The sequence below is a fragment of the Trichomycterus rosablanca genome, chromosome 13 (genome assembly GCF_030014385.1).
Source record: "Trichomycterus rosablanca isolate fTriRos1 chromosome 13, fTriRos1.hap1, whole genome shotgun sequence".
Lineage (NCBI taxonomy): Eukaryota > Metazoa > Chordata > Actinopteri > Siluriformes > Trichomycteridae > Trichomycterus > Trichomycterus rosablanca.
In genome coordinates this window covers 17,110,746-17,127,837 of record NC_086000.1, presented here as the reverse complement: position 1 = coordinate 17,127,837, position 17,092 = coordinate 17,110,746, and the positions used below count along the sequence as shown (strand labels likewise).

At 38.6% G+C, this 17,092-nt stretch overlaps 1 protein-coding gene across 2 annotated transcripts in view; it reads right to left on the bottom strand.

The window, feature by feature from the left end:
• Nucleotides 1-1,636: 1,636 nt before the first annotated feature.
• The window catches only part of jmjd1ca (jumonji domain containing 1Ca), a 70,152-nt gene continuing 54,696 nt past the window's right edge, over nt 1,637-17,092 (bottom strand). The window contains exons 11-28 of one of the 2 annotated variants that reach the window (XR_010014234.1): nt 14,501-16,989; nt 13,054-13,255; nt 12,424-12,644; nt 11,514-11,666; nt 11,319-11,408; nt 11,065-11,189; nt 10,751-10,862; nt 10,181-10,344; nt 8,856-9,137; nt 8,332-8,500; nt 8,020-8,110; nt 7,681-7,811; nt 7,429-7,551; nt 5,980-6,119; nt 5,549-5,749; nt 4,718-4,849; nt 2,578-2,834; nt 1,637-2,493 (exon numbers count right to left, since the gene is read on the bottom strand). Coding sequence is in view for 1 of the 2 variants with exons in the window: in XM_063006816.1 (XP_062862886.1) it covers nt 2,733-2,834; nt 4,718-4,849; nt 5,549-5,749; nt 5,980-6,119; nt 7,429-7,551; nt 7,681-7,811; nt 8,020-8,110; nt 8,332-8,500; nt 8,856-9,137; nt 10,181-10,344; nt 10,751-10,862; nt 11,065-11,189; nt 11,319-11,408; nt 11,514-11,666; nt 12,424-12,644; nt 13,054-13,255; nt 14,501-16,989 (4,927 nt within the window). In the remaining variant the exon portion in view is untranslated. Of the gene's footprint in view, nt 2,835-4,717; nt 4,850-5,548; nt 5,750-5,979; nt 6,120-7,428; nt 7,552-7,680; nt 7,812-8,019; nt 8,111-8,331; nt 8,501-8,855; nt 9,138-10,180; nt 10,345-10,750; nt 10,863-11,064; nt 11,190-11,318; nt 11,409-11,513; nt 11,667-12,423; nt 12,645-13,053; nt 13,256-14,500; nt 16,990-17,092 lie in introns of both variants that reach the window. The other variant, XM_063006816.1, reaches the window with a different exon arrangement.

Genomic DNA, 17,092 nt, shown 5'->3' with positions numbered 1-17,092 from the left:
TAATCTGTTTAATGCCTTGGAAGTAAACTATCTGATTCCACTGTGAATCACCTTTCACAGCCTGTGCCAACTGCAAGGTTTTTGAGTGATCAGTGTGTGTCTTGAATTTGTCCATAATCAAGCAATTAATAGTGAAATTACAACTCGCAAAAAAGCTTGTGGCACAAGCGTGTCTTCTGCAAAATCTATTAAAGTAAAATAAAAGTTGCTAAATAAAAATGGCTCTATGCAGTGTGAGGAAAAGCTTTCTGATTTTTCCATTTTACACAATTCTAAAGGACTATTTGTATTGCATTTTGATTATTTATCAATTTATTATCATTAATAATAATAGTAAATATTATTATTAATTAAAGGCAGTGGTAGTTCAGTGGTTAAGGCAATGGCATAGTAATTTAAAGATAGCTACCACTACCACCAAGTTACCACTGTTGGGCCCCTGAGCAAGGCCCTTAACTCTAAATTGCTTGCAGTGTATTCAATCACAATTGTAAGTCACTTTGGATAAAGAACATTTGCCAGTAATGTGTGTATGTGACCTAATTACAGATGCAACATTTACAAAACTCTCAATATCACGGCCGCTTACAAAATGTACATAAACTAATGGCATTTTCTAATGAATCTCACTAATGACACTTTAAATGACAGATGGTTAATGTTCTTCTAAGATGATGTGCCTATATTTTAAAATGATAATGCCCCTATACATACTGCTAAGATTATTCAACATCAAGAGCCTTTCATGGCCTTAAAATGTTGGAGTGTAAACTGTGTAATACATCTTCACCACCTCGTCCTTGAAGAACTGATAGATAAGTTCTCTTGAAAAAATGTAGAACTTCTATGAGAGCATTCCAAGAAGCATTAAAGCTGCTATGGAGGCAAAGAATGGCCTCCTTACAAGCTCTGAAATTAAATTAAATGTTCATATTTCCTGTGTATTTGTGCTAACTGCAGTGTATTTGAGTAGTATGTGATAACACAGAGACAGCTCTGCAATTTCTGTCTGAAAAAAATAAGTCATTTCTCGAGCACTGTAAAGTTTCTGATCGAGGCACCCTGGAACAGGTGTAGTAAAAAAAAATTGTGCAACAAATTGCCATAAATTGCCAGGACAGTTCGCCAGTCCATCACAGGGCCGACGCACAAACATTCACACACACACACACACTTAGTGCTATTTTAGTAGATCCAACTGGCCAGAACGCATGTCTTTGGAAGAAAACCACATGCACACAGGGAGAACATGCAAACTCCACACAAAGAACCTTGGCCACTTGGCTGGGAAACTGAAACCAGGCCCTTGATGTTAGGCGACACACAGTGCTATTCACTGCGCCATCATGCTGCCCCCCATTCACCTATTTTAACTTAGAAAATAATATTCATGAATAAACATGAAATTGGACATGAGTGACCACATTTTTCTTACAATTTATGCCCAATAGATGTTGCAAACAACCAATGCCTGATGTTAAAGATTAACAATGAAACAATAAAACTTAATACTCCAGCAGCTTGGTCTTTCTCTTTGTTCAAATAAAACAAACAGTATTATTATTTGGATATGCAATGACAACGTTGGGCATTTGTTAATTAGTGCATAATCCATAAAGTAAAAGAAAAGACCCATTTCAATGGTTTAATATTTTGCAATCTATAAAAATCCGCTTTCAAGTCACATTCATTATTTCATTTTTAAGTAATTGTCGGCTTGCATTCTAACTACTGTAGCCTGCTGTGTTTAATACATCTTTCCTGAATGCATATAAAAACAGTAGCTTTCTGTCTGAAATAATAAATCATTTCTTGAGCACTGTGCAGTCATTTCTGATCAGGGGCACCTTGGAACAGTCTTCATAACAGTCTTTTTATTCATTCATCGAGCAGGTACCACTTTGCAGACAAAAAATGTTCCAGATTGATTCCATTTTAATGGAAAATGTAAAACATCTCTTTAGCTCCAATGTACTGTACATCCAGTAGCAAACAACACATACATCAAATAAAGCACACCATATAGAAAATTCATAATATATTATATATGTATATTCTGCTTATTTACATATTATACTTCAGTTGAAAAATGTAAAGTTTTTTTACTTTTAACAAACATATACTGTATGTACTGTATTTTTGTGTTTCCCTTTTGCACAGTGATTACCAGCCAGAATGGTTAATAATTTAATATTACCTATAAACATGAACGATAAAAGCTATCAGCTTGGCGTTGGCTGAAATAATGGGATGCTGCGATGGTTGTGTTAGTTTAGCTGCTCTCCTAAAACTTTGCAGACAGTGCAGTTAACAGCTTCCTTAGAGCACCGTCTTCTGAACATAATACATATCCACTGTACACAGAGCATGTGAGAGCTGCAGTGTTGTGCTTAGCAGTTTACCTCTATTCCTTCTTTACAGATGCTTGCTTAAAAAACAGTGTTCCACCTCCTCTTTTCTACTCTTCAGCCACAACTCACCTTTCTTCTCTTCCTGTCCAAGCAGGAAGAAACCAGGATGGGACTGAGCACTGGGGAATATGGAGGTCAAAATAAAAAAAATAAAAACCATACTGACATATTGGGCTGAAGTGATGGGTCCTTGCATGGAAGTAAAATGGGTACAGAGTGCAGCACCAGCTTTGGTCTTAGAGCAGCGGTTCCTCAGAAAGGATCTGGAGATTGTCTGCACAAGGTGTAATGCTAAGAAATCTGGTTTGAAGAGACAAACTGTCAACACTCTTCCTCCTTTATGTCAGCTGTGCTCTGCTCCTTTAAATGTTGACTCAGTGCAGCCACAGCATCCTTTACTGAGTGGTAGAAGATGTTCTTCACCTGAACAGACAAGACAGACTACTTACTTCTAATAAATAATGCATGGCTTAGAATGATCAACATGGGCTGTTTGATGTCCACTTTTGTAATTTCTTTACATTTTAAATGTTGTTGTTGCCAGTTTCTTCTAATCAAGTCTCTCATATTGCACAAAGCTATCATTTTGGGAATATGAGGGCTAATGTGCTTCCTTAAAGACAAGTAAAGCTTTCTTTACATTTACATTTTTGTCATTTAGCAGACGCTTTTTTCCAAAGTATATTGTCTAAGCAATTGAGGGTTAAGGGCCTTGCTTAAGGGCCCAACAGTGGCAACCTGGCAGTGGTGGGGCTTGAACCAGTGACCTTTCGATTACTGGTCCAGTACCTTAACCACTAGGCTACAACTGCCCTACATGTACACTGTCATTTCTGTCTGTGGTAAATCATAGCCACACAGTATTTGCTTTAAAAATTAAAAATGTAATGGTATTTCCTTTCTTGCAGGTGTAGTGTACATATCACATGACAGTATGTACATGTGATGTCCCTAAACTTCTCCTGTCCCTCTTCTTTATGAGCATTGAGATAAGATGATTGAAGGAAGGTGCTACATTTACCATTCATTACACATAAACTCACAGACAACAGGGATTGGCTAGTATTACTTTGATGGATAAGAGGGACAGGAATGCAAGTCCTTCAATCCAATGTTTCCCAGACTACTAGACCTAGGTGACTATTTAACAGTCAGGGACGTTTTGTCCCTAAACTGTGTTAATAGAATCCCTTCAACAGAGGTTGATCATTCCTAATTGCATTTATAGTTATTCAGTTATACTCGCATTTATTTTCACATTGACATTACATGTACATACTGTCGGGTGATATGTACACTACACCTGCAAGAAAGGAAATACCATTACATTTTTAATGTTTAAAGCAAATACTGTGTGGCTATGATTGACCACAGACAGAAATGACAGTGTACATGGCAAGATCTGTAAATGCACAACAGTAATGAATCATTTATTAACCAGTGATCCAAGCCAAGGATCTAGCTAAGCAAATATGGTAACTTGTAAGTGTTACTTCTGGGTGAAGGTCTTTTTTAGGAAAAAAATTAACCTAAACAAAGAAAATTACAGTCTATTTTTCTATTTAGGGTAAAATAAAAAGAAGTCCCTACTGTAGGGTAAAAAATATTGCAACAGGCAAGTGAATCTATATTCAGTGCTTGAAGTGAGCCGGTACATACTAGTTCACAGTACTAGCACTTCTGCCTTTTATTGTGTACTGGCACGTCTGACAAGCTGCTGGTACTTTTTTCTACCCTCTCTATATCAGGCTTTTGGAGTTTCATAATGACCGTGTATAAACTGCATTATTCAGGTCACTATGTGACCCTCACCTGTTTCTGTTCTCTTAACAAGTCTAGTACAAGTCTAGTAAGGTTAATGCTAGTCTAAGTAACAGTAATTTAGAATGTAATACTTATTGATTTGCTAATACACACAGCAACACGTGAATAAGGGGAGTACTGGCACGGTCTCCCCACTTCAAGCACTGTCTCTGTTTGATGATTCAGTGGTCTAAATAATATACATTATTATGACACATTTACAGTTTTTTATCCAAATTCAAAGCTTATAGCCGATTGATAAGGGGTTGTGTGCCGCACCAACATATTATAAAATGTGTACACAATTCTCATACAATTCCTAAAGACAAGCTAGATGACTGGCTGTACAGCAACTTGTCATCTAGATAATTTTGAAGGCATGAAAAATTAAAAATTAAAATGGTTTTAGATAAACAAGTCTTAAATAGATGATGTTGCATAATGCAGCCCAACAAAAAAATGTGTAATAGTGAAAGAGGATGCCAGTAAGAGTGTGATATTACCTGTAGTTTATCTTCATAGTTCACCTGGTCTTTGAGAGTGCGGAGATCCTGGGTCAAGTAATAAGAGTTGTGGGCGTGTTCAGGGGACACAAAATCCACATTCACCTGAACGCAACTGTGCAGATTCATTACCTATTAATTGTAAAGACAAAACATTAAAAGCACATTCACAAATATCCAAAAATTACAACTAGTATATGACCCAAAAATGTGCATGACAATGCCAATTTTCTAACAATTTTGTGCCTGTCACAGTCATGGATATATTAAATGTTGATTTAATGGTAGTTATTTGTAGTACACATATTAAATGCAGGTAATATGTGCAGCATAAAGACCTGAGTGATTTTAATAAGGGCCAAATCATTATGGTCAGATGACTGAGTTGATGTATCTCTAAAACAGTAAGCCGTGGTGAGTGCCAACAGACAGTGGTTAGAGCAGGGACAAACCACAAACCACCAACAGTTTGTTGGGCAGCCAAGACTCATTGATGCCAGAATTGAAGGCTATGGCATCTGGTACTGACCAACAAAAGTATGACTGTGGATTAAATGGCAGATCATTGCAACACTGGTCATAAGGTGAATGTGTCACAACACACAGTGTATCAAACCCTGCTCTGATGAATGTGTTGTCTGGGTCTTAATATTAAAAACATTTAAACAATGTTGGTTACGGTATGACACAGACACAGACACAGACACAGACAGACACACACACACACACACACACACACACACACAGACCTATATTTTTATAACCTGTGTCTTTAAATAAAGTAATAAACTTTGGCTTGAGGGCCGCTGTGACAAGGATAGTGTGACAGACCTGGTGCAGAGCTCCAGCAGGGATAATTACAGCATCCCCGAAGAACTGCAACAGCGTGCGGCATTCCACACCGTATTCCTCCAGCAGCCTTTGCCTCATCTTTGGGCTCAAGTACCAGCTATTTTCACGAAGAGGGTCTGTCTCAGTATCTGATTCTGCCTCAGAATCAACTTCAGGACCTTCACAAAGCTCTGCTGATACCTACAAACATACACTTCAGTTAAGTAATGAGGTCTATATTAGCATTATTCAAGTGCATCTTGTTAGTAGTATTGTATTATACTACAAGCAGACATTCACATCAGATCAATGGCAATACACCTATGTTTCTCTGGACCTCAGAGAAGAACAGTGCATATAAAGGCCCTAAAGCTTTAATTTGGTAGACTGAGGTTTGGAATTAGTAGAAACTTTGGTAAGTAGTACCATACCATTCGAAGAAATTCCTGGATTTTATGGAGATCTTTACTCAGGTAGATGTGCCACAGTGCACCGGGGGTTTCACCGAAATCTTTTAGCCTTTTCTTTGCACTTTCATCCAAAGCCTCCCTCTCTAAAAGCTTCAACACCCCTGAAAGAACAACACACACATTCAGTTTGAAACTAATTAACATCAGAAACACCACAGGTTATGAGATCACTTTAAATACTCCAGAGCTGATGTATGTTTCAAGTCATCACATATAGCTTTAAGTCTATGGACTTATTTTTCAATAATTAACAATAGGAAAAACACAATATTAAAAAAAACAACAGAATTCAGGACATTTAACTAAAATAGGGTAGCTTGCTAAAAATAGCTATTTTTATAATGTATATATTGCAATATATGATAAAACAAAAAAAAATTAAGCACTGACATTGCCTTAAACATCTATGGTTAAGAGTCCAACACAGACTTTGTTATTTTAATAAAACTATGCTTTAACTGCCTCAAGCTGATCTTCAGTCCACGTCTGCTCAGTCTCAGCAAAGCCACTAGTCTGGTCAGACTCTATAGACAAAATCATACATCTCTCTTGATGGGGAGGTCGAATAAGGTATCGTCTCATGGCTGCTGCAACAGCAATTTCTACTTGCCGTTAAAGGTGCCTTGCATGAGTGTTAGAAAGAATGATTTAGTCTAGCATGTTTCACGTGCTGAAGGGAGCATGTTCTAGCCCACGTGTCCAAACTATTAGATTACATTTTAATGAATTACAAAATATTTATATGGTGTACAAACTTACAGTAAATTGTTTTTAGTTTGTTTAAAGCTATATGGTTTTCCAGTAAACAGAAGGCACATGCTCTTCTTGTTATGTTGTCTGTTAAAAAACATGTGCACACACCCACAGCTAGTAATAAAAAAAAACAAAAAAAAACAAAAGAAAGCTTTAGACCAGTCATACGTCTTGTAAATCATTTCCTTGTAAAAGAACTATATTGTTGATTAGGATAGCTGGCAGCAGTTGATGTGCAACAAGGTGTGTGCATGCCATGCATATTTGGATATCATCATGCATACACACATCATTGGCTTGGAAGCATTACTGTCTTCAGTTATTATTAATTTCTGTTCATAAGTGGGACCAGTGCCATGGGGAACCATTTTTCAGTATTTAAATGTGTAATATTAGGAGATAACTTTTTATTAAAAATAATAAAAATGTAAAAAAGAAACAGTCTAGCATTTGGTTGCTCTTGTATTTATTCAATTTTATACAGCCATTGATACATTTTGATCTACAGGAGAGACAGAGCCCTATCTGTGCAAAAGAAAATAGTTCAATATCATTAAATGATTTACATCCACTGTCAAATATGTTCAAACCAGTACTTTGACAAATCCATAATGCCACAGTAAGAACCGGAGCTTCTTTTGTCACAGATGGACTAACCTGCTTTGGAAAGAGCTCCACTGCCCTTGGCGATGCCAACATAGACTAGAATACTCATAGTGTCTGAAATTTCAACATGCAGATTGCTGGTTCCAAAGTCCTGTTCTGGGCAAGATGTCACACCTGTGCACGTACACATACACACACATACACAACAATTAAAGGTGCATATCAACTTGGTTACTAAAAATAGGTATAAGGTACTCCAATCAGGCGATAGAAGCATTAGAAAGTGAGAGACTAGGGAAATACCATGAGCACAGCAGAGGCGAGGACCTAGATCTGGCCGGATAAAAAATGTTGGCAGGCGAGAGGCCAGGTTGAGGGCACCATCTGGACCAGTGTATTCAGGAATAGGCAAAGACTTTATCACATCTTCATACCTAACAAAGGTATGATTATTTTTACAACAGTCATTATTTATAAAAAAGCAGTCATTATAAGAGTCATTACTTTAACAAAACTTAATAATAGTATATTAAAGATAGCAGCTGGCATGATCAATAGCTGCCACTATTTTTGCACAACCCCAAGAACACAATGCAAATATATGTGTTGAAAGAAGAGTTAGTGGCATGTAGCGCCACTTACCTGGATGGCATCAGAGCTAGAAACTCTTCTCCTGATGGCCAGTCCTTCAGTCTGTACACTGCAGTGTCACCTTTAGCAGATTTGGGTCTCTCTAATTAAAAAAAGAGGAAAACAAACAAAAAAACCACACACAATTATGTTTAATGTTTGTTTATTAATATGTTTATTAATAACAATGTCTGGTAAGTATATTAAATAACTCTGTCACAAATTATTTTTAGACAACTTCTGGCTGCTAAAATGAAAAAGAGGGCCAGGGTTGGGCTACTAGAGAAAAAAATAATTGAAATGAGACATTAAATTAACACGCACTTGACACATCCTCAAAGCTATCCCAGAAGTCCTTGACGCAGGTGTTTGTGATGCTCCCATCTCGGCAGTTGTAAAAGTCACTGTGAAGGGATGAGAACTCTTTGCTGAAGTCTTCTGGTTTCCAAAGACTGGTGTTCAGACTCTTGTGCAACCCAGAGACCAGCACTGGCTGCAGAACAACATCAGCATCAATCAACATTAACATCAATCCACATATTATACTAATCACTAATCTAGTTCTTAAGGCAGAGAGCACGTTCTATCCTTGTTAAGGAATATTCAAAAAAAAGATGAAAACTTTTGTAACAAAAATTTGCTGAATATATTTGTGCAAGATGTGACTGTCAATAAACAGTAAAAATAGTTAAACCTTTAATCCTTAAATATTTTATCCTCTATTAAAACAGATAATCTGATTAAAATATAATTTAGTAATCAGTCTCTTTTTCCTGTCCAAAAAGTTCCTAATCCCTCAGGTTTGCACAGAAAATGTTAATCCTCAATATCTTTGCTGTACGACAAACCTGTTCTTGCGTCCAGTTCTCTTTGAACAGCCGTTGGTTGCCTAGGTGATGATGATCTTTAAGCCAGAGCAGCCGGTGGCTGCCTATCCATTCGTGAGGGACACTGGTATGTGGGTCAGCCAATGGGATTCGAGCGGGCTTCACCTTTTCTGGTTTCATCTCCACCTCCTTTTCTGTTTGCAAATCCAGTTTTAACCCCAGTTTGTTCATTTTGGTGGCTGGAATCTTGTTCTCCACTACAGAAGCAATAATGTCATCCAGGAGGTTGGGAATGTGAGTATTCTGAACAGTATAAAAGATAAAGTACAAATAGAGATCTGTGAGCATTAAAATTACCACCCAAGTACTTAAACGTAATCAAATAAATTAATGAACGTATGAGTTACACACTAAGTAAACGCTTATTAAACGCAAGTAAGGATTTTGTGTACTTGTGGGTGAAAACGTGTGGGTTGCAAACTACATACTAACATTTTAAAGTTTGTCAAATTAGCAATCAGTTTATTATGAATGCAGCATCTATTCAATGCTGTTTTGGCACGCATGTTTTGTCTCTGAAGAGTTGCAGGAAAATGTTCTACAAATATTACAAAGGCAGTTGATTCTTTAAAATATTTCCATTATTAGTATGACCTTAGGTTCTAGGTTCAAATCTAGAAAATCCAGTATATTTATGTGTAGAAAAGATTTTTACACAAGAGGTAACTGTAACTGTCCCAGACTTCTATCAAATTTTCATTATGCAAATTTTATGGCTCGACCAAAATCATCATGATATCAGGTTGAACTGACCAGATAAGAATAATGCTTGCAAAATGAGCATACCATTCAAACCAACAGGACTGCTTTTACATGGTGGTTACTATGATTTTATATTACCGGCTTTATAATGCTGCATTGAAATTGCTTTTTAGTTGTACACTGTTGCCTATAAATAATTATCGTGTCATTAAAAATAACAGTTTCATGACATTTACGTTAGGACAAAAAGTAAACATGTAAAACAATAAATGTGGGATAAAAATAACTAAATGTGCCATTACCAACACTGTTTAGGTGTGCCATATAGGAATTAGAAATATGTAAATACAAGTCGAGTTTCAACAGTTATGTATGCTCCTAATGTAATGGTTATACTCCAACATGGATATGTTTTATTAGGCACATTGATTTAAAAATGTAATTAAACTTTTGAATGGAACTGTCATTTCATCTGGAAATACTACACATCTGCCACCCATTCAGAAAGTGCTGTTTTTCATGGCTATTGAATAAATGACAAGAATACCAACTTGTGAGACAGAGGTAGGATAAAAATGCTAGACCTGATCAGTATTGTGGTAAACTGGTGCAAAGGCTATTCCAGGACCAGTAGAGCCCAGCCTCAGTTTTCCAGCTGTGGAGGTCAGCAGGTCACGCAAGGTGGAGCCTTGTTCTGGGCTGCTAGACTTCCTGCCTTGAACCTCCAACTCATCACCCTGTAATTTTCCTGGAGCATACAAACACACACAGACAGTCACATAAAACATAGCAGCATCACAACTTTCTTGCACTACAAACATATATTTTATACACTGATGAGGCACAAAGATTGCCTAATTAAAGAATTCACCACTGTCATTAATCTGCACCTTCATGCCCCTGCCGGCCATAATGGCATGGCGGGTGGGCGTGATTCTGTACCCATGCCCCTGACGATCTCTATGACAGGTGGGCCCATTACACTAAGCTTTTGTTTACGGAACTATTCTTTACTAAACTATTCTTTACTAAGCTTTTTTTCAAATATACCACATAATCTAACTTGTAACATTGTTGGTCTTTTGTATGAACTGTATTTCAAGAGCAGCTGATGTAACATGCAGTAAAAATAGATGTTTGTAAATATTATTCACCTTTTTTCTCTGTGGGATTCTTGTGAAGTGTGTCATGTGTGCTCTTCTGTTGATCTGGGACCTGTGCAGAGCTTTTCTGGCTTTTCAAGTTGAATTGTGCCCTCTCTGAATGCTAATGCAACAACCACAACAACATGATTATCTTTTCCTAGTGTAAGACATCCATTGAAGAGAACAGCAAATCTAAATATAGCCTAAAGTCATTAAGAAGTAAAAATGAGGCACAGGGGTTATGATTTTATTTAATTTACAAGACAATTCAAATATAAACATACATAAGAACAAAAGAAACTAAGATTAATTAAATATCTTACCTGTGACAGACTATAGCAGACAGGGGGTCTGGACAGGAAGGGAGTGTTGCCATTGCAGGAGCACTGAGAAGGAATGCCATACTCTATTCTTATAGAATGCATTGAGCTCTGCAGCTTAGCCAATACTGAAGGACACACATCAAAACAAAAGTAACATTAGCCAAATGTCTTACTAAAACAATGACCAGAAATTTGTATTGTAGGTCAAAACATGCAAAAAAACACGCTTGTAAACCCAATGCACCAGTACTTACTAGTTTCCGGGACTATTTGTGTAGGCATAAGGGTCTTAAGGTCATGTTGTTGATTTTTCACACATCTAACCCAGATATATAGCTCCTTATCTAAAAGAGAAAACATAGTAAAAAGAGTATAAAATCCATAACATGCATATTTAGGTATAAAGAAAACATATGGAGGTTGTTACATTCTCTAAGTGTGCCACTTACCCTTAGCGCTCCTTATCTCACGAGCTTTGTAGCAGTCCATACAGACCACAAAGCCACATTTGTGACAGGCCCAGTGCATGTTAAACAGCGTAGCCTCACATGCATCACACATCTCCCTCACACCTCGCACTGCCCGCTTCCACATCACCTGGGCTACACACACACACACACACCACACAGAGGAAAGGTATTAAAAAGTATTATCTACTAATACAACACAATAAAATATCATTGTAAACATTTAATATCATATTATTATCCTATACTGTTATATGATCAGCCACATTGACGCTATATCCACACTAGCAACATTTCACTTAAAAACACCAAGGTGTTTTACAATAATCCAAGCAAAGTAGCCACATTTAAAATCTACTTCCATTTACTGGGCACATTTTCTGGTAATTTACTTTAGGGCACCAGGGTTTTAGGCAGACTGAAGCATTAATTCACCAGGTAAAAATGTAGTAACTTTTCTAAGCAAATACAGGAGGAATTTGTGTAAACAGAAGCCAATATACTGTAGAGTATGCCAGGCTGAGCCCATTTAACGGTAGGTGATTTAAAACAACAGTGGTAAAGTGACAACAGGAAAAGCTATCTGCAAATTGGAGTGATTATGTAATGAAGGATTTGATGCAACTGGTATAGAAACATTTTTCTGAAAGTAGGTTTTAATAAATATGGCACACTGTGCACATTGCACATTGTGTAATTAAATGTGTAAATTGCTGTAACCAAGCAAATTACTGTGTGCTGCCTGCAAATGTAAATGACACCAACCCAGAACAGAGCTGGGAAACAGATTTAATCTTAATTATAAATAATAATAATCTGAACAGCTAAAACTAAAACGAAAAATTAGGACAGATTTAGTATTGTTATGATTGCAGTATACACAGACACTCACTGTCTTTCCTGACCCATGTGAGAGCATTGTTTTCTGTCTTGACAAGCTGACAGAACTTGTCGCCTATGAGTGTAAGAATGTATTTGGCTGTGTCCAGTTCCATTTCTTTCCTCTCTCCTTCCTCAAAGCCTGCCGTCCACACCCTCACCGCCTCTTCGTTGGTCTCCTCCACAGCAGAGAACCCATCTACACGGACCACTCCATTCTTACTGTATGAAAGTCTGTCGCAAAAGACAAATAGACAAACTAGCAAAAAGGACAAGCAATAAATGATTCTGGCGATACATTTTTTAATGTTTTGAATGTGGACACTACTAATAAAACTTAGCATGAGAAAGCTGACACAGTTAAATCTTGCATTAAGTTGCAAACTGAAGCTAAGCAGAAAAAGGCAGGGGAAATGTATTTCTGGACAAAATCAAGTATACCTGAAATGTTTTCATTAAAAATCTAAGTGATTCTACTTAAACAAATGTTATTAGAGGTTATAAACTAATATACATTTAAAAATATAGAAGAAGGATTAATTAGTTGATCAGTCCTTTAAATGCATTTAAAGACAGATTAAACACAGGTAACACCTTTGTATGTTTCTAATTTTAAAAAATTCCACAGCCCCATCCAAATTACCTGCGAAAGTAGTAAAAGCGGCAGAAGACAGGTGAGATGGCAGTCTCCTGAGTCTTGCGTGAGCGGTCTAGTCTGCACTCGCAGCATTTCTGCACATTAGCCCCGATCTCTGCACACGAGTCATCCTGTAGGAAGGCTGAGCCACTCTGTTTCAGCTTCTTTACCTTCCTCCAGTCCTTCATTACGGAACGAGGAATGCCATCTGTGGAAAAAGAGAACCCACAGTAGCCCCAGTCAGCTCATTCAATTTCAATACGGCACAAAAATTCACATCCTTAAATTAGTAAACCTTAAATTCTTAAAAAGTCTCAAGCAGTAGGAAATAATATAATACTTTACTATGGGCTCGCTTGGGGCACATATTTCATATTACAACAGCAAGCAGTGATATGCATTGGTACATAGTTTAAAAAACCAAAAAAGCAAAGCACCTCACGCATAAAAAGACGAGGTATTGTAATTTGTTTAAAAAATTGCTCACAGCTGTGTTCTGTCTGCTCCTGTTATTATAAACACACTGTCAGAGTGACATGTCAGTAAAGTTTGCCAGTTAGGTACACATTGCCGGTGGAGGAAATTCTTCCAGAACATTGTTTGAATTAATTTGTGTAGCACTGCACTGGATATTAACATTGTAAGCCAGGTGAATCAAATTTTCCATCAGTAGACATAACCTCGTCAACAAGTGAAAATGTTCAAGCTTTTATAGTCTAGCTTTTCTAAAATATACACACTAAAACGAAATTACTATTAGATTATTTAACCTATTTTTAATAATAATGAGAGATTGTACACTATATGGCCAAAAATATTGGGACACCCCTTTTAATTTAATTAATTTTAATCAGCCACAGGTATAACCAGTTATATAAAGGAGATTACATGCCTCCAACTCTGCATCAACAGTTTAGAAAAGGCCCTTTCCAGTTCCAGCATGACTGTGTCCCTGTTTACAAAGCATGAGCTATAAAGACATTAAGAAAAGCTTGGTTTAAAAAAACCTCAGCCCACTGAACAGCTTTGGAGTGAACTAAAACATCAATCAAGCTTTTTTGACCAACATCAGTGCCCAGCCATACAAAAGCTCTTTGACTGAAGTCTCACAGGCATACTCAAAAGAGTGGCTGTTGTTATAGCTCAGATGATCACATAGAGTTCACTCTATTTTAGTTTTTGAAATGGGATGTCCAACAAGCTCATGGTGTCCAAATCATTTTGGCCTTATAGTGTATCTCTCTATGTTGGCATGTTTCCTCCCCCTGTAAACTAAATCTAATGTAATATTTGTTCAAGCCTTGAATTTATTATATACAATTTTAGGGATTTGCAGACACCTTGCAATCACACACCCTGCACACACACACAAACACTCCGCACACACACCCTGCGCATACACACACACCCTGCACACATCCTACACAAAGGCTTCAAAACAAAGTAAACTTACTGCTGGGCAGCCTGTGCTGAGACTTCTCTTTGATTGTCCGATGAGTGCCATTAGGCTTGCCCCGATTTTCCTCTTTCCGCTCTTCATCCTCCTCTTTCTCATTTCCCCCTCTCTTTCTCTGCTGTCCATTCTGCTTCTTCTTAAATGTGGTTTTGTTCTGGTTCTTGCTGAGTCTCGCTGACTCACATTTTCGATTCTCGCTTTCATTATCTAAGTCACCTCCATTTTCATTTTGACGGCTTTCTGAAAAGGCCAGTTTCTCCCCATTACTGTTCTTCTCAATTTTAAAGTCAGTTTGGGTTTCTGAGCTTGGCTGTCGATCATTAACACATTGCATCTTGTTCTGAGTGCTTGGCTTCTTTTTTTTCACCAAGTTGCCATTTTTGTCTAATACAGGTTTTACATCTTCCAAAACAGCTTTCCTTTCCTCTGTGACAGGTTTCTTGTCCTCTGTGTTGGACTTATTGCTCCCCCTGCAATTCCTGTCTTCAGGTACATTCATCCTGTCTGGGATTTTGGACTTTATGTTGTCCTGACTGGATCCTTTGCCCTCTTGTGTGGACCATTTGTTGTCAAAACCATTTACCCCCTGTTTGAATGGCAAAGAGACACCGACTGTCGGACTTACGTCAGCTTTCTCGAAGTTGGCACTACCTCTGTCCTGCTCAGAGTGACGGGTCAGCCAAGCTTTTTTCAGTTTGTGGTAGTTGTTTTGACTAGATTGGGCTGGTTGATTAATATGAACTGAAGGCTGAACCAGTGAGCCTGGTTTGTTGGCAACAACACCATGGACCTTGGGGGCTAACCTGGGATGCTTCGGGGGGCTGGGATTGAATACAGACTCTGACTCTTGTGTGTGTGTGTTACATACTGTGTGCAAACTGTTTGTAGAGCAACTGTGTGAGGCGTGACATACATTATTAGTAGAGTTTAAGATGTCTGTAGTGTGTAGCAGCTGGACTGTTTGCATATTTTGTCTTGATTTTGAAGCAGTTAATCCAGCTCTGTGTTTCTTCACATGGGGAAGGCCTTTGGTTGAGCAGCAGGATGTTGAAGAGGGATCCACCTTGGAAAAAACTTTGATCCCAGCTTCTTTGTTTTCACATTGTTCAGATACCAGGTCTGAGAAAGGACATGCGTCTGTGGAATAATTTGACATGTGATTTAAAATATTATTTGTATTTATGTTTTTAGTGGTCATGTTTAGGGGCATGTTAGTGACCTGCTTTGAAGTGATCATGCTATTATGGTGTGCGGTATCTACAGGGGTCCATAGGACACCCCTTTTACACTGGCCGTCCTTTAAATGTGTATTTGACACACTTTCAAATGTTTGCACATGCCCGCACTGACCTTGAGATAGTGACCTGTCAGGTTTGGTGTGGTTTATGGGTGGGTGGGTGTAACTGGCGGGACGAACAATAACGGAAGCAGTGGCAGCCTGTGGGTTAACTACAACTCCATTGGTTGTTGGACTTCCCATCACTCTCTCCCGGCTGTGCAAAATTTTGCCCTGGTACAAATGGTGAGCTTGGCTTGTCATGTATACAGGATCGGGAGTCACGCTCTTTCCGGCAACTGCTCCATGTCTAAGCTCTGGCATTAGAGTAGGTGGTCTGTGTACATCCTGAACCTTTCCAGATAAACTAATCGGTTGGATGGGTGTCAGAGTAGGTGGAGACAGCCTATTCTTCCCTGCCTCTTTAGATGCTGTACTGGGCAGGGCTGGAGGGTGAAAGATGGGCGCCCTGTGCAGTGAAGTTGTAGCACGGGAGGACACAGAACCTGGAATGAAGGAAGCAGGACAGCCTTTCCGATCCATGCTTTTGAGCTCCAGAGGCTCCACAGAGACTGCTTTTGAGGCTAGCTGCTCTGTAATCTTGACCAGGAGACCCTCCTCTTTCTGGTACTTGACAAGAGGTGGGGGTCTGGCCTTGACTGCGTTCTGTGTACTAGGTAAATGCAGGACAGAGGCACCAGTGTTTGGGACACTCAGTTGCTCGTACAGTTCCTTGCTGGGTGGAGCTCTGCGCGCTGAAGGCATGTTCTCAACACTGTCAGATGCTGGGCTGTAGTAACTACTCTGGGTAAGTGTCGGGGAGGGCTGGGCTGACTGTAAACGGGCAGGCACATTATGACTATACAAGTGTATTTCTCTTTCTCGCACTGCATCTCTTTCCTTTTGAGATATAGTAGGGCTCTTGGAATACCACGTCTCTCTGTCTGAGCCAAGTCTGGCTGTAAACTGTGCCACCTCAACGCCCTCCTGTGGGATACGCCGACTTTCTTCCTGGTAGCGGCCGGTGCGGTCGACTGTTAGGTCATACACTATCTGAGGCTGTTTGGAGCGAGCGGAGGTTGAATCCGCTGCTGGCGGATGAGATGTACGCCCAGTCTTTTCTATTTTAGATGTCATCTGCTCCTGATCCGTCTTTAGCGGCATGTGGACAGAGCTCTGCGTCTTTGTGAACACCCTCCTTTCCACTTCCCTAGAAGGCAAAAGAAATGAAAAATGAGCAGTGTTCGTGAGATACGAGTTAATTTAGCAGCTAAAAGGTATATATTTAATAATTTTGGTAGTTATTATCTTAA